Source organism: Eucalyptus grandis, chromosome 6 (assembly GCF_016545825.1).
Source record: "Eucalyptus grandis isolate ANBG69807.140 chromosome 6, ASM1654582v1, whole genome shotgun sequence".
Taxonomy (NCBI): domain Eukaryota; kingdom Viridiplantae; phylum Streptophyta; class Magnoliopsida; order Myrtales; family Myrtaceae; genus Eucalyptus; species Eucalyptus grandis.
This window is the reverse complement of record NC_052617.1, coordinates 4,179,153-4,200,947: the sequence shown is the minus strand read 5'-3', so window position 1 is coordinate 4,200,947 and position 21,795 is coordinate 4,179,153. Positions and strand designations below refer to the sequence as shown.

Here is a 21,795-nt window from a genome sequence, read left to right as displayed (position 1 = left end):
AACATCTTCAGGTTTTAGCCGAACATCAGAAAATATTGTCATTTTAATAAATATGTAACTAGTAAATCATATTTCAACTTTCTGGTATTTGGATAACAGAAAACTAATTGTTTTTACAGAAAATGGTTTCCATGAATTGAAAACAATAAGTTTAGATTGGCGTGAAATGATTTACCTTTCTATTAAGAAGAAAAACACTTTTCCAAAACCACCAAATTATTTTTCTTAAAAATGATCTTCATTTTTTATAAATTTTTTGGGGAGTAAAAACTGTATAAGGCCCTGTTTGGTAACCATCCAAACAGAGCCAAATTTTGATTCTTTGTTCCGGAATCGGTTTCGGCCTAAAATCGTGTTTGGTAAAATTTTTATTCAGGAGCAGTTGGGAATAGAATCAAGAACCAAAAAAAAGTTGATTCTTGTTCCGGAACGGATTTGAGAATCAAAATTAAGAAATTTTCTTCTTCCCTTCGGCCATCTCGGGACCGCCGTCCACCACCGCCCGCCATCCACCGCCGCTGCCGTCCGCCGCCGCCGTCCGCCGTTCGCCGCCGCCGGTCCGGCGAGCTCGCCGGAGGCTCACCAGACCAAGGCGAGGTTCGGCGAGCTCGCCAGGGCCGGGCGGGCTGGGCAAGCCTCGCGACACCCAGCCCCGCCGGTGGCGGGCAGGCCTCACCCAACCCCGACGAGGCCGGCCCGGCCACCGGCGGGGCTCGGCGGGGCTAGATGAGCCAAGCCTAGTTGCTGGCGATGCTCCAGTGAGGTCGCCGGCCCTCATCCGGCCGGTCGTCGGTCGGCGATCGGCCGAAGAAGAAGAAGAAGAATATGAGAAAAATAAAAGAAAAATAAAGGAAAATGAAAAGAAAAAAAGTAAAAAAAGTAAAAAAGTATTTAAAAATTAAAAGAAATTGATTTGGAACATAATTAATGAACACGGTACCAAACGCAATTCTATTCCGAATCATAATTTTGGACGAGTTATCAAACGGTTTAAAATGCTTAGAATCATTTCTGGGAACGAGAATAAAAAAAAATCAATTCGATTAGAATCTACTCGGGAACAGAATCGTTACCAAACGCGCCCTAAGTGTCGATACTTTCATATGGAGCTTACTTGAGTGCCATTTTCAATTTGCCTCATCAAAAAAAGTTGCGGTGGTCATTAGTCATTTGATGTGCCTATTATTCTTATGCTAATTCTTGGGTGAAATAAATGTAACCTAAATCACCAACTACCTCCCACTCCGAATCAAATGGTTCACCCAACGCCTTAATGCCTGCACCACATCTTGAAGACGTGCTTGAGGAAGCGCAAGTTACGATGAAGTTCTTAGTTGCCGACACTCGAGTGATAGCTACTGCTTGGAAGGTTTAATCTTAAATGTCGCGATGTCTTAATTTAGTTGTCTGAAAAGTTCTGTCGCGTCTTCTGATATTCGTGGGGGGCATTTTTCAAGAATAGATGCTGACAATAAAATCAATTTATGTATTTTATAGGAGATTTAAGGAGGGACGTAACCCAAAAAAAAAAAAAAAAAAAATCTCCAATGAAGCATGAAATATGAAACTAGTAATGAGCATTACTTAGGGGGTTATTGCCCTCGACGAATTTATATGTAATTTCGATAATGGCTTCAAATACGTCACGCGGCGAAAATTCTAATTTCGTAACTTTATGAGTGATTATTTAAGTTCCATGGCACTTAGATCAAATCAACATCTATTACAATTTAGCTCGCTGGATAACCTTGAATAATAAGCTTATATTCATACGCTTGTCAAGGAAATCATGCCCAAAAATCGGTTCACAATTCTAGTCACTTCACCCTAAACTACTTTTAGCAAAGATAAAGGTTTTGGATCTGTTCAAGAGAGATGAAACTGTTGACGTCGAAGATCAAGGGATCGACAGGCATCTTGCCATGGGAAGGCAAAGGCATCGAGCTCAGGCTCCTAGCCGGTCCAAATATAAATAAGGCAATTCTTGAAATTTCAGAAACTTTTCAAATGTAAATTTTCCATGTCGTATCGCACTGAAACGGATTGAATTTTCAAATATTCGCTTAATTTTCTTAAGAAACTTTTTATTTTCACTGTATTTGTACATGCAGCATTTGCTAGTGACTATATTATATCACATCTTCTCATTTTCGTTTCTCTCCGTCTTTCTTTGCCAGGACACGCCTCAGCTCCAAGTTCACGTAAAAGGGTAAGATCTCCAATTCATTATTGTCGACAAATGCAATCATTTCATTTCATTTCGATCTGTCTGACCACATGTCGTGCTTTCGCTAGTTCCTATGATGGCGGTTTCGGTTCTGTGTCGCGTGTGCCGTAATCGCTGTCAGCTCTGCTTGCCTAAGGCTCGTGATGCTGTTGATCAACGTAAGTACTGCGATGGCTTGTCTACACGTTTCAAATCTCTTGCTCTTGCTCATTTGTGAATGTTCTGATGGTGGGTGCCTCGCGAGAGCCATCATAATCCAAACTTTTCCGGTTGGTAGAAGCTCTTTCTGTTATTTTCTTAATGCCCGGTTCTGTGGAGGCGTCTTGCTGATATTCGATGATCAGTTTCAGCCTCATTGAGGAACAGAAAACGAAAGAAAGACAAACCCGGTTTTTGTGTGAGTTTTCTTCTTAGTGTATTGAAGCGTTAAGGTCGTATAATCTCGTCTCTCTGCAATGTCTTCTCTTGGCGTGTTAAGCACTGCATAATTTGCATTTCCTTGCTGGTCGATGTTTAGCTCATCGGAAACTAGTGCAGAGAGATATATATAACACCATTGCCTACAGAGAGCCAAAGCGAAAAATGGGGAGGTCGAATTGTTGGATTCCTAAAGCATAAATTTATTTAGTACTGACGAGCTGTTACGTTAAATATGCTCGTCAGCATTTTTGTTCAGCCACTGCTGTCGACCATCACCCTCCTAAGGGAGGAGAAAGATCCATGAAGATAACATTCCAGCAAGGTGAGTCGACGCTGTTTTCTTTTGAGTCTATTAAATTGTCTCGCCTTTTCGTCTGTTGTTTTTCTTCTTCATTGGCTGTTGTATTTGTTTGCAGGAATGGCCTTTGGTGCCGGTCTTGCAATTGCTCTCAGATTCGTCAATGGTGTGTATGAGGCAGCTAAAGATAGTCAAAACCTTTAATTGAAGAGTTAGTCACACGTACCGTCCCCCGCGACTTCGATGTGTGTCATTGAAGATGTCTCTTTGATCTTTTAAGAACAAACCTTAATCGGATGATCAATGGCCAATGCAGGGGGCCAACGCACATAGTTGAGTGCTGCAAATAAGGAAACCTTCGAACCTAGGTATGTCATTGTCATCGGCAATTAGTGTGTCAAAGCAATGCGCAACTGTTTTAGTCGCATCGCTTTCTTGTTTGCATCAGCACAGCGCGGTGAGATGCTTGAATCTATCCACTCCCAACCGGTTCTTCCCATTGTAATTGGCTTTGCACACACGGATCGACGGTTCTCGATGTGGATATCCTGCTGATGTCACCGTGGTCCGCTCCCATTTTTCCGGTGCTTGGGAAACTCATGCGAGCGGCATCAGGGAATGCCAGCCTCGTACGGACACGCTGCAGAAATGTCACGCGACATTGGGCACTGTGTCGAGTGTAGAGCGAGAATTGACGAGGGTTGGAAGTTTTCATCTTTCGCTAGAACTAGTTATCATCAATCAATGAGATTGCATGCAACTGAATAAGTCGTTTACGATAGTAGCGTGAGATGATGAGATTCTCTTCACTCAGGTTAGTATTTAGGGGTGTGCAACGGAAACCGCCCGAACCGGAACAAGACCGAACCGGACCGGACCGGCCGGTTTTGGGTGGTTCCCATGGTCGGCGGTCCGGTTCCCGGTTCCTAATCTTGGAACCGGCAGCCGGTTGGTCCAATTCCCGATTCCAAGGTGGGAACCGGACCGACCGGACCACCTGAACCGGACCAAATTTTTTTATATATAATTTATATTCATATAATATATAAACACATATAATATATTAATATTATATATGAAACTTATTGCAATCAGAATTGCAATTTAGGTAACAACTTCTTATGTGGCCAAGAGACCACCAAAACTCTTGTTGTTACTCTTTATTTATAGAAAAAAACTCTCCTCATGCTCACACTTTCTCTCTTGCTCCCCTCACTTGCAAACGACAAGGTACTTCAAGCCTTAAAAAGTCTCATATCGACTAAACATTCAAAGTATAGAAGAGAGATTGTCTATAAAACCTAAGCCAAGCACAACCTTTAATCACGTTGTTCATGGGTTTTATGCTTAAAATTAAGCATGAAACACATAAATTATGATTGATATTCACACAAGTGAAGTTTGAATATTTTGCACGTGGAAACATGTGTGAATAATTTTATTAGATTGCTCGAAAACCGAATTTGATTGATCGGTCGGGGAAAGCATGACTATTCTTTAGTGAATGGCCATTCTTTAGTGAAAAATAAAGTGTCAATTCTTTTGGACCGGACCGGACCGGACCGGAACCGATGGTTCGGTCCGGTTCTTGGTCCTAAGACCAACGGTCCGGTCCACGGTTCCCAAAATTAGGAACCGATTCTCCCAGTTCGGTTCCCGATTCCACCTTGGAACCGGACCAAACCGGGAACCGATCACCCCTATTAATATTAGTTGTTACAGATGGTTACTGAGTAACTTGACCGGCGATGACACGTGCATCGCACGTGATGGCCCCTTCGATCCCCTAATTTATGTGAAGTTTTGTTCTTCTCTTCTAAAGAAAAACAAGAAAAAAAATGTATATGAATTAGCCACATAAAAAAATAATAATAATAAAAGCAAAAGAAGACATGTCAAGTCAGTCTAGACGCCAGCTCTTTGACCCAAGTAGTGACCTAACCAACCTCATCAAGCACAACACGCTTCCCTCGTCTCTCTCTCCTTCCTCTCCATCTTCTTTTCTCTCGGTCCCTCTGCAACGACAAACTTAAAAAAGGCCTCCCCCGAAGCCCTTGCAAAACGTGGAGCGATCTCGAATTCTGTCACCCACCACAATTTCGCAGTTCTTTTCGCTCGGTTCGAGCACCTTTTCTCATGGTGGTTCCAGCTCGTTAGGTTAAACAATGCAGTATAAATCTTATTTGACCTCAAGCGCAGAACTGATAGTCAAAAGGTCAGGAAAGTACAATAAACATACCCTCATCCATTTAGTAACCCATATTACAACTCTCAACAGTCATCGAGATTTACACGCATGGACAGAAGGGATCAAGACAGTAAAGAGGCGAAAAACACCTCGTCTCCAGCCATTATAAAGTCTCTGGAATCAAACCATGCAACTGGTACTCGAAAATCACTGAGTGAGCAGCTTTGAGTCGCATGCGACGATCTTAACCCGACCGACCTCTTCCGGAGAGTCCTCATTCTTAAAGGTAGCACCTTGTAGAATGAATGTCCACACATTGTCGCAGAACCGGTATGTGTGCAGATGTCCCTGAACCAAAACATGAGAGAAGTTCGAAAAAGATGTTAATTTTCTTCTCACAGTGCTCACAGTCTGAAACTAAATAGATGGTTTGAATGCATAGGTTCAAAACACACATATCAGCTAACAAGATACAATTCTCCTTCCTAGAAGACTAGAAGCTCTGTGCAGATCTCAACAATCTCACAGCACTCTCAAATATTTCTCAACTTAAGTGATGAAACGATGACAAATCTCCTATGAGTCTTATACTCATTGGGAGGCAGTATTTGATGCATTAGGGCAAGCACTGGTATACTTGGCTGCAGTCGTCCCATAAGTCACCCGACCAAGATCATTCAAAGTTCAAAAATTCCGTCTAGATTAATCCAGTTGTGCTATAACAAAATGAGCCAAACCTAGGGGCAATTACTTTCACTGAACCAGAGGAGTCCATACATAGAAAATAACACATAACTTGCAAATTACATGCAATCTGCAATTCATACATAAGCCTTGTAGATGTTGAAATGTCCCAAACGGTATGGGTTTTTAGCCCCGAAGAAACACAAGAGGTCTAATTTAAGATAAGTTACATTCCTTTTTAAGTTACCTAAACATGACCGGCTGTTGATCGTTAATGCTTTAATAAGATTCGGTATGCGATTAGCATATCGGCTTGTTATGGCATCTTAAAATGAAATAAACAGATCTCTGTACAATCAGCAAATCCCTGAATACCTAGTACAACCTACGCCTATGCCTATGCCTATGCCTATGCCTATCCTCTGTGCACGTGCCCCTGCGCACGCACATGGAGAAATTACCATGACAATGACAATACCATTATAGTAAATGCCATACAAGCAACTAATTGAGCACATACCATCCAGCTATTGATAAAAGAAAAAAAAAAATTATGACGACACAAGCCATGCACTCCTCCTCCTGCAAAGTATCACCTACCAGGATGTATGAAGCCAACCAACACGTATCATCAAGGCAACAAATTGAAAGAAACCCGCACGAGAAACAATCATCTAACAATCAGCCAGAATTACTCGAGGACAGTTCCATCATAAGAAACCTACTCCTGCCAGTCCGCCTTTTCAGATAACAGTCAAGGCGATCAGCGAACAGCACAGCTCGAAATCACGACTGAACACGACAGAGGCACGACAAGAAGAGGACTTCTTACCTTGATAGTGACCTTGCTCTTGACCTGGGTCTCCAGCGCCTCGGTCATGGACTGAAACGCACGGTCGTCAGCTCTCAACACGAAACACACAAGCGCAAATTCGAATTCAAAACACGAAAAAAAACACCAGCAAGAAACGAAGATTCGAATCCAGATCCGGACCTTGTCGAACTGGACGAGGACTTGGATGGCGAGCTCGGGGCTGAGGGTGCCGTTGGAGACCATCTCGTCCAAGGTCTCCGTCAGGCACATCCCGATCGTCGACCTCCGGTACAGCTCGAACGTCGCCATTTCCACCCCCCTTTGATCCGCCCGATCTGCGCCCCGAATTGAAAAACCCCCCAACCGAAATCGATTCGATTCAAGAATTCCACGACCCAAGATGAAAAAAACGAACCGTTCGATACGGAGAAGAAGAGAGAGAGAGAGAGAGAGAGAGAGAGAGAGAGAGTACGAACCGCGCGCAGAGAGAGAGAAGACAGTGAGCGGACGCTTCAGCTGGAGAGCTCCTCCTCTGCTCGTCAATGGGGGTTAGAGAGAGAAAGAGAGAGAGAGAGTAGAGAGGGGGAGAGAATTGGGGCTTTTTATACCTAGATTCAAAGCGGAGAGGCATATATAGCAGGTGGACGGGATGAGGAGCGAATTGACCGGGATGCCCTCCGCGGGCTCGAGCCCCGATCTTCAATGGGCCTACGGCCTGATCCCGAGGCCCATTGGACTTCACGCCGGGAAATGCTCATCTGGATCCGGCCCGGTTCGGGCCCACGGATGCTCGACGAGGAGGAGCGACGTGGCGACCGACGACCGCCACGTGCACGGACGCCGCGCTGACGTGGAAGGCCCTAAGGAAAACCGCAAGAGCAAGAGAGGCTCGAGACGCGTGAAGCGAAACTTTCTGGCTCTTCTCTGCCTGATCTCGCTTCGCTGCGTTGCACCCATGGACGAGATCGTCACCTCATCGCCGCCGCAGTCGCCGCCGCCGCCGCCTCCTCGCAACGCCGGCGCCCGCGCTCCCTCCACCGGAAGCGGAGCGGCCGCCGGGGGACGACGCCGCCGCCGCCGCCGTCGGAGTCGGCGACGTCGCGGGCGAAGAAGGAGTGCCTGTCATTCGCCGTGTCGGTGCAGGAAGGCCTTCGCTACGTCAAGGCTCTGCTTCTCGGCCAGGTAATGAGATCAGCTCCGAAACCCGGAAATTCAAGAACCCGAATTCGACCGTGAAGTATATATATATATATATATATAACATGACATGCGGAAGTTGCCGTCGCGTCTCGTGGTGGCAGGCGAAGAAGATGAGGGCGAGGAACGAGAGGGAAGCGACGGAGGCGGACTTGCGGACGGCGAAGATGCAGGTGGACGCGGCGGACGCCGCCGAGGACGCCAAGAAGCGGATTCACGACAAAGCCGCTTGATTCCTTTGATAAAAAATGAAGGGATATTAGTGAGTTGATTGAGTTTTTCTTCTTCTTTTTCCCTTCTCTTGGGTTTTTAATTTCTAATGATAGCCGCTAGGCATTTTCGCTTTTATAAGGTAGCTGCCGTCAGGCAAAGTTTATGCTAATAATTTATGTGTTTCCTTTGGTGGTTAAAGAACGCTGATGTCTCCTGGCGCATCTTTGGTTTAAGAAAAATGGAAAATTTCCGTTCTTCGACCAAAGCGAAGCAAATTTGTACAAGCCACCCCATTATTTGATATGCATAGACCCATCAAACGAACGAGTGGGGTGGAAAATGCTCCGGTCCAAATTCATTATTTTACTCTGTTTTAACCTATTTTTACGTAAAATAAGTTATTAAAATTTAATAACTCATATTCGACTGATTACATATTCAACCTTATCTATATTATTAAAATATTTTCATATTTAAATACATAAAATCATAGAGGTGAATTAAATCAAAATAAGTTGTGAAGTTATATAATACTCATACTATTTTGGGCTTTATAGTTCTAAATCCATTTATGACTTATTTATTGAATATAAATGATTCATACGACAGTTCAGTTTGTCAAATATAAGTTAAAAATGAATCTATAGCTCATTCTGACATATCTAAATATGCACATTATTGTCAAGCACGTAGGAATTTCGGGAGCAGGTCCAAGATTTAGCATCCTTCTTGTCATTAGGAGATGGCGGGCCTTCGAAACGGATGTAGTCGTACATGACTCCTTGGAGAGGACTCGTGCTCATGGTTTGGGAGAGGAACACCGTGTTGTCCCCGACAACGAGCTGAGCTCCGGGCACGTCGACGACGTACAAGCGATAGAGCCCGTGGATTCCGTGCCGGGCAATAGTGTTGTCGTGCCCGATCACGCCGCTCGAAAACAGAGGAGGATTTGCTTGTGGGCTATTGACTCGAACCTAGAAACATTGGAAAGAGAACGAGGCACGGATTCAATGACACCAGAAACGAACCGAAATCACAAGAGCGGGTGAAATTCTAAGAAGTTGGACGTATGCCAGTACTTCCAGTTGTGCCACATTGGCCGTGGCCAGTGCCAAACGCAGCTTGTAAGTCTCGGACGGACGAGCATCGTCGAGTTTGAACTTGATTTGCCATGTCGTTCCTTTGTACGTGCTGTCGTTGATCTTCCTGTAACTCGAATTCGATCAGAAAGCGAAGCGTTGCCATATATACGAACGGCTAAGGTTAAGGTGACATAATAAAAGAGATGCGTACCTGGGAACCTGTGCAAAGAACCAATCTTTTGTATAATCACTCGCACCGACCTTATAGATCAAGTCACTGTCAGGATACAGTTCGGTGTACCTTTCCCATAATCCATATTGCCTAAACCTGCATACGAAAAGCGGAATTAGCTTCCTCTATTTTAAGCGACATGATCAGCCGAGTGGTCGAATGTCGAATTGGACACGACCTCGATCTTCCATTGACACTACAATGTCTTCCCCCTCGAAGTGATCATGAAGGTTACCCGCAGGTTTTGGGGATGGAATTTCATTCGATGTACATGAACGAGATAGTTCGAATTCTAGAAACAAAAGATTATACGGTCAAGTCTTGAGAGCTTTACTTGTCAGGATGATTAAGATAGAGCTTGTTGATGTACTTCGGGTTCGGGTCGGGCACATAGAATTCCGCTGCGGAGCGATCCGGGACTCCAATCTCCCACAATGTCGGCCCGTTTCTAGGAGGCTCAAACACAAGATCCCCCACATCAACTTGACAACCTATTGCACATTCCTCAAGGGGGATTAATATATATATGGATTTTGGTTCATGCACAATATTCATCTCTCCGTGTAAAGTTTGGTAAATTGATTTGCAGTTAGTAAAAATCAATCCTCACCTAACGTTATAGTAATCACTTCGTCATTTCGATAATCTCCAACATAGCAAGGCACCCACGCATAAATGTTATAGTCACCGGTGCGCACGTTATTGATCGAGAAGTAACCATCCGAGTCGGCTTTCGTCCAAAATTGGTAACCCTGAGGATTGATTTAACAAGAATGTGTAAAAATGGTAATTCTAACACCAAAAAGATTGACCAAAGGTAACGGGACGGATTGATTATATTTTCTTGTTCTCTAATCATTCACCTTGACTTCTGTTTGCCACGACCCGATTTCTCCCGGAGGTGCTAGTCCCACGTACGCCCCGGCGGCAGGGATTAGGGTATCGCTGATGTACCTAAGGAATAATTCACAATTCATTGAAAATATAGATGCATATAGGCAACTTAATTAATGTCTACCCATTTATTTCATGAAGAATTAATGGTTTCGAAAATATTTTCCTAAAATTGAACACTCATATTGTTTACAAGAATGATCGAACAGAAAGTTTTTTCATTATCCATGAATCAATAATTTCATTGAGTAATTAATTCAAGGGATGCAAGCAGACTATTTTAGGAAAACATATTTCGCAAAACCAACAGAGCTTAATTACTTGTCTCGAATCATTAGCCTCCCATTGACGTAACCCCGCTGATCCAAAATCTGGTATTCCGCCGAGGCCGGAAAGGCGTAAGGCCAGCCCTGGACTTCGCTCAACATCTGCAACAGGAGTCCCCGGTTTTCTCAGGCGACATTCTGTCTGTCTGTACTCTTGATTTTAAAAGAGCTCTAACACAGTTCACTCGACTAGTCAATTGATTATCACCTGTTCCTTAGCGTCGTCCCAGAGCTTAAGCGGATTTTCCGACGTGCAGTTGAGGTAGAAAAACACGGGTCCGAAGATCTTCTTCCATGGCTCTCCCGGTGCGAGCTTCAGCACCAGGTCGTCTCCTCCGTAGTGAGCACTCAGGAACATCTGAAACATGGCACGCTCTTGCATGTATGGGTTAGGAGAATGCAATGACCTCCTACGGAACAAATGAGAAGTAGGAATTCGCGACGGGAAGAAGTCCACGAGAATTAGAGAGAAAAGGGGAGAGATTGACGAACATACGGCGAGGGTAATGGGGCCGACATGGGAGGTGAGATTCTGTTTGAGAAGTCCGCCGGAGCGGAACTCGTTGCTCGGCGTTATTTGCCAGAACCCCACCGGAGGGTCGAAGCATATCCACCCGTGAACCTGGAGATCTTTGTTCTCGCATGAGTACTGGTACTTGTCATCCACCTGCATTGCAGCCCAAATCACAAACTGAGGAAAATCTTCTAATTGGATTTTGATTGTGCTACAACTAAGTAGCGGCGAAGTTGACTATAGTGTCGAGCTCTAATTGGTGAATTAGACGACCAAATCAACCCGCACAATTGGTGATTAAAGCATTGACATACAAAAGAGAGGGGGGAGAGAGAGAAGGGCTAGAACTTCTCAACATGAACGCATGAATTGTTTTAGAAAAGTCACATATCAAAAAACTTGTATGATGTGGAGTAATTATCTTAATTTGCTTATAACTTATTGACGTAAACTTTCGAGTCCAACTAAATATTGTAATATGTCCATAACTTAGGACTCCTAATACGTATTGGTGTTTGGTGAAAAGACCAACTTGGGCTGCTTAAACTGTCATATGGTATAGTGGTATAGTGGTATAGTGGCAAGCTCTTGCATACCTACGGCACCACCAGATAGCTGCAACACCTCCTTACAACTGAGAGAGAGAGAGAGAGAGAGAGAGAGAGTACCTCGCCTTTGAACTCTGGTTCGACGGGATCGACAAGAAGAACGGCTTCAGGAGTGGCCAAGGGCTGCCCTCTGCGAGGCGACCGATCGTCGGGAAGGGGCATATGTCTCCGCCTGTTGTCTCCCACCGCCATATAATTAAACCTATCCATGTAATTACCACCACCACAACAACCCATCATATTAATCAACAATTGAGAACAGAAATGGGGAGAGAGAGGGGAAAAAAGTTCTCATTCTCATCAACTAAGATAGATGTCATGCAGCAGTTGCCATAGCCATAACGTGTGTACTAACTTATCCTTTCTGAGCTTGAAGACAATCCTGGTTTGGGGAAGGTTGAAAGCAGGCCAATCCCCGGAGTGCTCGTAGATTCCATAGGAGTAGAATCCTGAGCAATTCCGAAGCATGACGAACCTGAAAAATACCTGAAGGAAAGTCAAATCTTTTTTCCCCCAATCATTGCTTGTTTTTTCATACGCTTTACGACATGAAACTTGAAATAAAATCACACCTTTTGTCGATGTTGAGGGGAACCATCTGGCCCGCCATGGAGGAATCCCACATCCTCGTGAACGAGATCTCCACTTGCTCCTCGTTCTCCACTATCACGTTGAACTTCGTTGCATTCATTCTGCACCACCAAAGCCACAGAAGCATTAGATGGATAATATGTAGAAAACCCTATATCTTTGAATTGAATGTATTACTTTTGCCGATCGAAAAATTAAGATGCATGACCAATCTAATACATCCCATAATGAGATTAAGATATGGGCTAAAATCATTTCCGAACGGGGTTGGAATTGATTACATTATATGACGGCGGGAAAAAGTATAACTATAAATACTACTCCCTCCTTCAATGACGAGAAAAGCTCATTTTAAGCAAGTTCTAAACTCATGAAATGCCCAACTATCTTTTGGCTATGTTGGCTGAATATGGAATTGTTGTCACCGGCGGCATGAGATGTGGAATTTTTACCGTGCTCGTAATTTACACAGACTGTTTAACCACTCATCCAACTCCATCAGGTTCGGTGTATTACTTTTTTAAGAAAATATAAAAAATCGAAATGATTAGGATATACTCAAAACTTAGGCCAATGCGAGTATTTCGTCGACCAATTTGATCACGAAAGCTCGTTGATTCTAACGAAAATGAGTCATAATCTCACAATAATAAAACACAAAATTCCATCTCTCCTAAATAGGTCCAACCATCGTAACCTTCAACTTCTGTTATAGATTTTGAAATTTTTTTGTTCTTTGTGTTTAATAGAACGATCGGAATGATGATGAGGCTTACCTATCATCGGTACCGGTCGTGCCGGCACTACCTGCTTCGCTCCACACGAGGTCCCAATACCTGCGACGAACCATAAGTTTGAAAATCAAGCATAATTTCAAGACCAGATCGATTCAACTAATCTGTCGACGCACCCTCTGTCCCATTCCTCGTTAAGAACTTCTAGCAAATTGCCGATGCCGTTGTATTTGATCCCGGTGACGAATCCCTCCGGTTTCGCTATTGTCACCTGGACCATGCCATTGTCCATCACCACCTGCGCCGCGTCCATGCACGTCCGCACGACATCAGCTAGATATAAACTCCACGATGCAATGTCTCAACCTTAGAGTCGAGATCGTATGTAAAATGCTTTTCTAGGTAAGGTCTAAAACTTAATGCACGAATCGAGTGGTCCGAGTTAAATCTCGTTTCTATGGTCGGGATTGGTAAAAACTCGGTCATTTTTCTCTGTAAGGTTTGAAATTTGCAAAGTCGCGAGTAGAGCCGGGACGAGGAGCTTTAAGGCTCCGTGTCAAACCGGCCTGTCTATCGAGTTTAACGGGTACTATATAAACACGGTTATTTTCTCCCGGACAAGATGAAATGTCCGACGTGAACTCCGGCGAAAGGTGCCGAGAAGATAACATGTCTAGATTTGCATGCACCTAGAAAAAAGTGTGTATAACGATCAAGAAAACCAAGGACTCACTTGCTTATCCTGAACATTCAATTGCACCCTCAGCGACGACGCAGTATAACCATCACTTCCCATTTTGCCACCTTCTTGAGCAACAGAAGCATTCTGGTTCTCCATCATTGCTCTAATCATGTGGAACGAGGAAATGTATATGAAAATTATCTTGCGCTTGCGCGCCGGTTTCCGCAAATGATCTCTAGTAGCATGATGTAAGAGACACCACAAGTTCGCTAGGGCGGGGTTATAAGAATGACGCCTTTTAGCTTTGCTTTCTTGAACTAAAAAGCAAGCAATGCTTTTCGCAGACTCAACTTTTATTTACTTCACTCGGTCGCCACCACCGTTTGGTGGGTTTGCGAAATTGAGGCGTGCAAGGATAGACATCTGTATAGATGCAAAATCCGGAGAATATCGTGGCTTATTCCACGTTTATATCATTAGATTGCTCGTATTGGAGGACTTAAGTTCTTGCAAAAGAACTGTATAATTGCACGGAAAGGAAACCTCGACATGGGTTAGATGCACGTCGCAACTTTGATGCCGTCTTTGTAATGAGTTTTGACGGTTTCCTCAACCTTGATCTTTTTATTTCGTTACTGAAATCTCCTGGTTATCGGAACCATCTTAAGCTTATAAGCACTCATCCAACACAATGCCGACACAAGAATTGTGGAGTTGACAAGATGTACTTCGCAATGGAGGCCCTGGCCCTCTATCATCACGGCTGCAATTTCCACATCGACAAGAAAATACGGTGTGAATTTATGACAGCAAGTCAGGCAGATGGGGCATCGCCTGACTGCTCGTATGCATTTGGCATGATCTATACCCTTAACTACTCCAAATTTGGTCTTTGAAACTCAAAAGTATCGGATTATAGTGCCAAGACAGCATGGATGACTTATGTTCTTGACATCAACAAGGATACATAAAGTCATAATTGCTTCAATCTCGAGCTTAATAACAGATATAGTAATAGTAGACTAAAGGATAACTTGCAGGTTTTAAGGACGCAATCCTTAAGAAAACTTAGCTGCTAAGAGTTGATTTTGATGTGATTGGAGGAAAAGATATGGTCTCTCTCTCTCTCTCTCTCTCTCTCTCTCTCTCTCTCTCTCTCTGTGAACTTGACATGCTGCATTATCGCTGGCCATGGAGTGCTTGGAGAAGCCTTAGCGAGCTCTATAACTCCAGTTATCAACTTTGAAGTTAATTAAAGTGAAATAACCATGAATCACATGCATTAATTCATGCAGGGCCTAATAGTTGGCTACTGATTTTGGCCAATGTCTGTATAGCTATTAAAAATTTCACCCCAGTAACGAAGTTCACATGAATTTTCAACCTTTGTTCTACAATGAGTCCGTTCGAGGGGATCGGGATGGCTTTGTTTTGTTCATCATAGACTGAATCTCAAACTGTGATCAAGACAATCCATTGAATTAGATGCTGTTCATGTAGTAATTTCTCACCGACAATGGAGGTATATATGGATGAATTGTTGCAAGGTCATCATTGAAATGATTAGCAAAAAAATCATGACCATCTTATTTATGCTATCTAGAAAGAAAGACTGTGTTGAAGGATCTAAATGTAAGGAAAAGAACTAAAATCTGTTCGTAGAATTGGAAGGTGGAGGTCCCTCGAGGCGAATGTAGTCATACATTATCCCCTGAAAAGGGCTTGTGCTTCCTATTTGTGTGAGGAAGATGGTGTTCTCGCCCTTGATCAGTTCGGTGCCTGGCACGTCGATGGAGAACAACCAATAGAGCCCATGAATGCCATGTCTCGCAATAGTGTTGTCCCTCCCAATCACACCGCTTGAGAATAAAGGAGAGCTTGCATTTGCGTCATTGAACCGTACCTTTAAGAAGAGAACATTATGAATAGAAGTACTAGTGGACTACAATGGAGCATCTCTTTAAATTGAGGCTGATTAAAATTCAGTAGGGCTAAGCAGCATACCTGCAGCTCGGAAATGTGAGCAGTCGCAAGAGCCAATTGCAATTTATAGGTTCCAGTATGATCGATGCTGTAAGTTGTGAACTTGATTTGCCAAGTAGTTCCGTTATACGTGTTATTGCCAGTTTCTCTGTGACACAGGATAATGTTCAGCTGATGAGTTACGTTAGGCACAGAAAGCTTTTACTTCATAATCAGATGAACCACATGGGATTTTTTGGAAAAGAAAGTCTTAACAGCAATTGTTTTTGTCTGTTTCTTTCACTTTGAATTAGGTTCACCAAATGATTTTGCATTCCAAGAAAAAGCATGCCACGTTCCGGGGCTGCTATTATAAGATGTTCACTGCGTTATCATTCATGCATCTTGAAATTCCCAAGAATGCAAAAATAAAGAATGAAGACTGATTATGAAACTAAAACCTGGTAACTTGAGCAAAGAACCAATCCTTCCTGTAGTCGCTTGTCCCAACTGAGTAAATCAAATCTTCATCTGGATATAACTCTGTATACCTTTCCCACAGCCCATACTGTCTAAACCTGGGCAATGGTAAATCAAACGTTGGCTCTCCGAGGCCAAGAAAGGGCAGAGAGAGAGAGAGAGAGAGAGAGAGATCATATGGTTGAAACATGACTAACCTATCAGGATGATTGATATAGAGTGGGTTAATGTATTGAGGGTCAGGATCTGGAATGTAATACTCTGAAGCAGTACGGTCAGGAATGCCTATTTCCCACAGCGTTGGGCCACTTCTTGGAGGCTCATACACAAGTTCGCCCACGTTGATATGAGAAGCTGCTCATCGACATGTGTTAATCCATGTTAGTTGTTCAAGAACAGAGGAAACTACCAGTCTATCCAAATAAGAAAGCATATACCTGCAGATATCGTAATGTTGTTCTCATATTTGTAGTCTCCAATGAAACCTGAAACCCAAGCATAGAGATTGTATTGGCCGGGAATAATACCGCTGATGGAGAAATTTCCCTCTTCATCTGCTCTGGTCCAAAATTGATAGCCCTAGTAAGGAGAGATTTGTTATGTAGCGAGAATTCTCTGTATTTTCATTCTTCATTAATCACTAAGAAGGACTTGCATTAACAAAAACAGATCCAGCGCTCGCAAAAACTCCAGAACAGCTTGACATAGCCCTGGTAGGTGCCTGTATATACTGAAATTAAAAATTACCTTGGTTTCTCTTTGCCATGATCCAGCGTCTCCAGGCGGTGCCAATCCCACATAAGCACCATATGCCGTTACGCATTCCTCGCTAATATATCTGGACATCATCGATTCATTAGTTGACCAGATGCGCATAAAGAAAATGGGCACCATCTAAGCATTCTGAGTGCATTTGGCATGAAGGTAAGAGAAGTACCCACCTGTCTAGCACGAGTAGTCGACCAGTCACATTGCCCCTTTGACTGGGCTGGACATAATCCTCTGAAGCCGGGAACTTGTACGGCCAGCTTTCGGCTTCAACGATTAACTATCAACAAAATCAAGTTAAACCATGCGCACAGGAAGATTGGACAATGTTTGATAAGTTAGTGTATCAAGGTATTCATGCAAAACCTGCTCTTTTGCATCCATCCAAAGAGAGCGCGGGTCTTCTCCATCCAACATAGAGTTAAGGTAGACAAAAACCGGGCCGAAGACTTTCTTCCACGGCTCGTTCGGTCCAAACTTCATTGTCAGGTCGACCCCAGAGTAATGAGCACTCACAAAAACCTTAGGGATTCCAATTTGAGAAAGCAATGAGTGATTGGTAGATTCGTTCATTGTACTTTGTCACCAAGAATGTAGATTCATTGTCATTGTACTTTGGAGTGATCAATTGAAGCTCCAACTAAGAGCATTAGTGCCATCTAGGTGAGAGAAACCGATATTACTTCTTCTAATGTCTTAGATTAAGAGGAGAGTTATTTACATTGAGGGATGTCGGGCCGACATGAGATGTTAGAAACTGCTTCACAGGTCCGCCACTGCGGAACTCATAGCTCGGTGTGATTTGCCAGACCCCCATGGGCGGATCTGTGCTGATCCAACCATGGACCTGGATGTCTTTGCCTTCACATGAGTACTCATACTTATCATCCACCTGCAACGATCAACAATAAGCTCTCAAATAATCATCATTCCCGGTGATCTTCATTTCTGATTCCAGAATTTGATCCTTTAATAAGTAAAACGAATGTCAGATCAGAAGAAACTACCTCTCCTGTAAACTCTGGTTCCACTGGATTAATGAGCCGAACCGCCTCAGGATAGGCCAGGACTTGGCCTCTGTCTGGCAATCTATCATCTGGAAGGGGCATATATCTTTGCCTGTTAGCTGCTATCGCCATATAACGAAACCTAGGCACATCAAAAAACGCATTAAAAAATTTGTTCAATCTGTTGAACTCCTCCACCACCAGGTCCAGATTCTTCATTTCGAGTACTTTCGATTTTTCAAAAAATGTTTGGGAAATGAACCTTTTTGATATAATTTAGAGGCAGCAGAAACATACTTGTCCTTTCTAAGCTTGAGCACAGTCCTTGTGTTACCAATGGTGAAAGTAGGCCATTCTGCTAAGTGTTCGTAAATTGCATACGTGTAGAAGCCTGAAGATCCACGGAGCATCACATACCTAAAAGATTGCCATTAATATTATCACCACCAGACGTGTAGCTTTCCCCACAAACACAACATGCTAACATTAGAAGGAGACAGCGTACCTCTTGTCTATATTTAATGGAACTACTTTCCCCGCAAGTGACAAGTTCCACATTCTAGTGAATGAGAGCTCAACTTGCTCATCGTTCTCCACTATAACCTCAAACTTTGTGCCATCAAGCCTGCATAAGTTCAGTTTTACTTGTTACAGAGCAGCAGCAGCAAACATTTATAACTGGAACTTAACATCATGTTTTGACATACATCTTTAGATATGTACTCAAGGGTCACGTGAAATTTACTGACAAAAGTTACTTCAGAAGGCCTGAGGTTGAAAATAAAATGTTTTCCTTTTGGTGTATGGACAACTTCAAGAAAGATGTTAAAATGGTAGTGCCAAAAGAATGAGTCATCTGTTGTACCATTAAGAAATGCAGAACTTTGATTTGTCCTGATAAGAATTTATCCTCAGATAAAGGCTTCAAATGATTTATAAACGCTCTAAGGGATCAAGCTGTTGAGTTGCTTATTACATTCACATAGCTTTCATACAATTCAACTGAGTCTTCATTGCAGGCTACAAAGTGACACTGTGGTGCCAGAGTTCATGTCTGATAAAATTAAATGCCACCTGGAACTTCGATGGAAGTGAAAGCTCGAGTGCAGAGAAGATGGTAATATAACATACCTATCAAGTTTACCCTTTGTTTTGTTACTTTTCTGAGCACTCCAAACCACATCCCAGTACCTGCATATTCCAGTAGAATAATTCAGGTATCTAACCATTGAACAAAAAACAATAGGATTGAGCAAGAAGCAACAATTCAACTATTTTTGCAAAGGCTAACAATGCTCAGGAAAAAGAAAGAGTGGCCTTTCTGAGGTTCTGGTTTGTTGCAGATCGTAGCTGATAACATGACGAGATAGACAAGTATCGCTTGGTAAGATTTTCTTTAGAGGATGGTCCATTCACTTTGGCCGTTATCAAGTATAAGATGACTTGCTTCAATGATCCATGAATTTATTCCTTTACTAATTCTCGCTAAAAAAACCTAAGAATTTATCTAGTGCAGAGAATTTCATTAAGAATAAAATGAATGAGGAATGGCATGTAAAAACGAAAGAACTCAAGACATCAACAATCGCATACCCTCTGTTAGATTCGCCATTTAGTTCGTTGAGCAAATTGTCGACGCCATTGTACTGTATTCCAATAACACTTCCCCCGGGATTTGACAAATTGACTTGGAGGATACCATTATCCATAACCACCTGCAGAGCGGCTGATCAGCGTATTGGAGAAGAAAGACCCAGTGGATGGAAAGCAATTTACTTATGCCACGACGTGCTTGTGATTCAATCGATCGCAATATTGCTCGATCTTTTGAGGTACTGAACTTCATGACTATTGCTCCAAAGCAGCTTTTTCGATCTACTAATGCCAACTCTAAAAGAACAACATCATCAAAATCTACTTTGGACTGTCCGTCAGCCTGACTTCCATATTCGACCGGGAGAAACACGAAAAGATTCACCACTTCAAAGTTTACATATTAGCAGAATGCACCCGAATAAAAACCGAAAGCGAAATAAAACAGAGATAAAGAACTGAGAGCAAACGGAAATCCCGTACATATTTATCTCGGACTTGGACTTGGACCCCCCCGGAGGGCGGCGTGGATGGTCCAGGCGCATTAGCCTCATCATCTCCACCACTAGCCTCTCCAACATGTCGCACAACATCAATCTCGGTTCTCCTGACACAGAGACCGTGGAACAGGAATGCAGAGAAAAACATCAAGAAAAGGGCGGTCCTCACGAGACCCATCATCATTCTCAAAACGTGAGGAGGACAGAATGGAAGTTTTTCCAAAGGTAGGCATACCTGCTTTGGGGGGTGGGGGTGGGGGATGAGGAATGTTTTAAGTGGTGCGGGTGATCCGGTTGTAATGAAATCCTCTCGAAAAGGTCACAAACGAGATGACTGCTGGGAGTTTCCTTAAAACTTAGACAAGGGATTAACTTCCTTTCTTTGCTTCCCTACTTCTGCCTTTTCTTCTTCCTCTCCTTCCTCTTCTGGTGCTGCTTAATCTCTCTCGTGACTTTGAGTGACGACGAGATCACGTCCGTATTATTTCTTTCTTGTTTTCGAGTGTCTTTCCTTTCCTTGTCACTTCTTGTTTGGTTCCGGGGTGCGGACATATTCTGAGGTTGCCCGCCCGTGAAAGGAGTCAACACGTGACGTGGGGAAAGGTCGATACCAATTAAATTGAAGAATGGGGAGAAAGAGAGATTAGAAAAGGGGAATGAGCATGGAGTTGGAAAGGAATCATGCCCGAGTTGAATAAAGACAGCACGTTGGTTGCACCTAAAGTCACCAAACGAAATGCACTTTGTCAATTGCGTCGCCCACTCCAACAACCGAACATGGGCAACAGCGAAATACTGAGAAAGTCTTTTTAGACTGCGTTCGATTGATCGGGATAAAAGTCGGGATGGAATAAAACTTATCATTAAACATATTTACCTCCTGTCAAAGATAGGATAAAGTTACATATAAGGAAGACGGGATAAAAATAATATTTGGATTGATACAAAATAAAAACTCAAAATAACAAAAAGAGTAATTGACAATTTTTTATTTACTCCTATTTATATATATATATATAATATTTATATTTGAAATTCTTTCTATCCTATAATATATGTTTTGTGTATGTGTGTGCGTGCATGCGTGCGTGTTTATATATACTATATTTGTTACATATTTTAGATATATTAGTATAGTCTATTATTTAATAAAATTTTATTAAGGTGTGATAGAAGGGAATGAAAAAAAATGAAAAAGAGAGGGGAATTAATTATAAAATAAGTAAATAAAGTAAAAGAACCCCAATATTAAATGAACAAATTTAAACTTTTTTTGTATAGAAACAAATTTAAACTTAAAACAAATCCTTTTCACTTTGTCTCCTCTTATCCATATCTTTGGTTCGTGTTGAAGTTTCATGACTCATAGGTAGTTCTTTGTTCATGTCAACCTCTACGAAAATGATGAGAGAGTCGAAATTCCTTCACCTCTGTAGCTCTCTAGTTCATGTTAAAAATGCACAAAAATTAGTAAAAAATAGATATCCATCTTTTCTCTAAATTTGTAATTCATATTAAAGTTTCATGAAAGTAGTAAAAGAGTCAAAGCAATATATTTTTTGGAATCACGATGATTAATAATCATGTTGTCTCTTTTACTAGATTTGGAGCTTGCTTGCTGACCTACCTCGTCCTTTATATTTCTCGTCATTGTTGAACCTGTAGTTCTGTTATTTTTGTTTGTGCGTTTGTAATTTCATCAGCAACAAATCACAAGGGATTTTGACCATATCTATTTGTACATTTCAAGTTCATTCACATCGATATATCGTTCATATCAA

The 21,795-nt window shown here is 42.5% G+C and overlaps 3 protein-coding genes across 3 annotated transcripts; all 3 read right to left on the bottom strand.

Annotated features, from left to right (window-relative positions):
• Positions 1 to 5,103: 5,103 nt before the first annotated feature.
• Positions 5,104 to 7,240, bottom strand: LOC104448037 (transcription initiation factor IIA subunit 2). The gene is made up of 4 exons (XM_010061809.3): positions 7,108 to 7,240; positions 6,812 to 6,966; positions 6,650 to 6,700; positions 5,104 to 5,481 (listed from the first exon to the last, which is right to left on the bottom strand). Exons 2-4 carry the CDS (start codon positions 6,938 to 6,940, stop codon positions 5,341 to 5,343), a joined length of 321 nt encoding a protein of 106 aa, XP_010060111.2. The 5' UTR covers positions 6,941 to 6,966; positions 7,108 to 7,240; the 3' UTR covers positions 5,104 to 5,340.
• Positions 7,241 to 8,598: 1,358 nt separating this feature from the next.
• On the bottom strand, positions 8,599 to 13,969 carry LOC104448038 (probable rhamnogalacturonate lyase B). The gene is made up of 15 exons (XM_010061810.3): positions 13,756 to 13,969; positions 13,199 to 13,320; positions 13,065 to 13,124; positions 12,270 to 12,389; positions 12,053 to 12,172; positions 11,758 to 11,899; positions 11,072 to 11,242; positions 10,784 to 10,933; positions 10,571 to 10,677; positions 10,219 to 10,309; positions 9,966 to 10,107; positions 9,690 to 9,846; positions 9,335 to 9,451; positions 9,121 to 9,247; positions 8,599 to 9,015 (listed from the first exon to the last, which is right to left on the bottom strand). Exons 1-15 carry the CDS (start codon positions 13,873 to 13,875, stop codon positions 8,704 to 8,706), a joined length of 2,058 nt encoding a protein of 685 aa, XP_010060112.2. The 5' UTR covers positions 13,876 to 13,969; the 3' UTR covers positions 8,599 to 8,703.
• A 1,193-nt stretch (positions 13,970 to 15,162) lies between these two features.
• LOC104448039 (rhamnogalacturonate lyase) lies at positions 15,163 to 20,441 on the bottom strand. Its single transcript, XM_010061812.3, has 15 exons — positions 19,998 to 20,441; positions 19,515 to 19,636; positions 19,053 to 19,112; positions 18,427 to 18,546; positions 18,219 to 18,338; positions 17,922 to 18,063; positions 17,636 to 17,806; positions 17,281 to 17,436; positions 17,088 to 17,194; positions 16,894 to 16,984; positions 16,584 to 16,725; positions 16,344 to 16,500; positions 16,128 to 16,244; positions 15,709 to 15,835; positions 15,163 to 15,607 (listed from the first exon to the last, which is right to left on the bottom strand). Exons 1-15 carry the CDS (start codon positions 20,196 to 20,198, stop codon positions 15,350 to 15,352), a joined length of 2,091 nt encoding a protein of 696 aa, XP_010060114.1. The 5' UTR covers positions 20,199 to 20,441; the 3' UTR covers positions 15,163 to 15,349.
• Between the last annotated feature and the right edge of the window lie 1,354 nt (positions 20,442 to 21,795).

Bases quoted from the DNA above. Each gene is read 5' to 3' on its own strand.
- LOC104448037 (XM_010061809.3), bottom strand. From the start codon at position 6,940: ATGGCGACGTTCGAGCTGTACCGGAGGTCGACGATCGGGATGTGCCTG. The intron at 6,701-6,811 runs GTCCGGATCTGG...CGTGCGTTTCAG, and splicing joins TCCTCGTCCAGTTCGACAAG to TCCATGACCGAGGCGCTGGA. The intron at 5,482-6,649 runs GTAAGAAGTCCT...GTTTTGGTTCAG, and splicing joins AGAGCAAGGTCACTATCAAG to GGACATCTGCACACATACCG.
- LOC104448038 (XM_010061810.3), bottom strand. From the start codon at position 13,875: ATGATTAGAGCAATGATGGAGAACCAGAATGCTTCTGTTGCTCAAGAA. The intron at 12,173-12,269 runs GTGTGATTTTAT...GGTATTTTTCAG, and splicing joins CCCCTCAACATCGACAAAAG to GTTCGTCATGCTTCGGAATT. The intron at 10,108-10,218 runs GTGAATGATTAG...ATCAATCCTCAG, and splicing joins CGTGGCAAACAGAAGTCAAG to GGTTACCAATTTTGGACGAA.
- LOC104448039 (XM_010061812.3), bottom strand. From the start codon at position 20,198: ATGATGATGGGTCTCGTGAGGACCGCCCTTTTCTTGATGTTTTTCTCT. The intron at 17,807-17,921 runs GTAGTTTCTTCT...TGATCGTTGCAG, and splicing joins AACCAGAGTTTACAGGAGAG to GTGGATGATAAGTATGAGTA. The intron at 16,501-16,583 runs GTATATGCTTTC...GTCGATGAGCAG, and splicing joins CAACATTACGATATCTGCAG to CTTCTCATATCAACGTGGGC.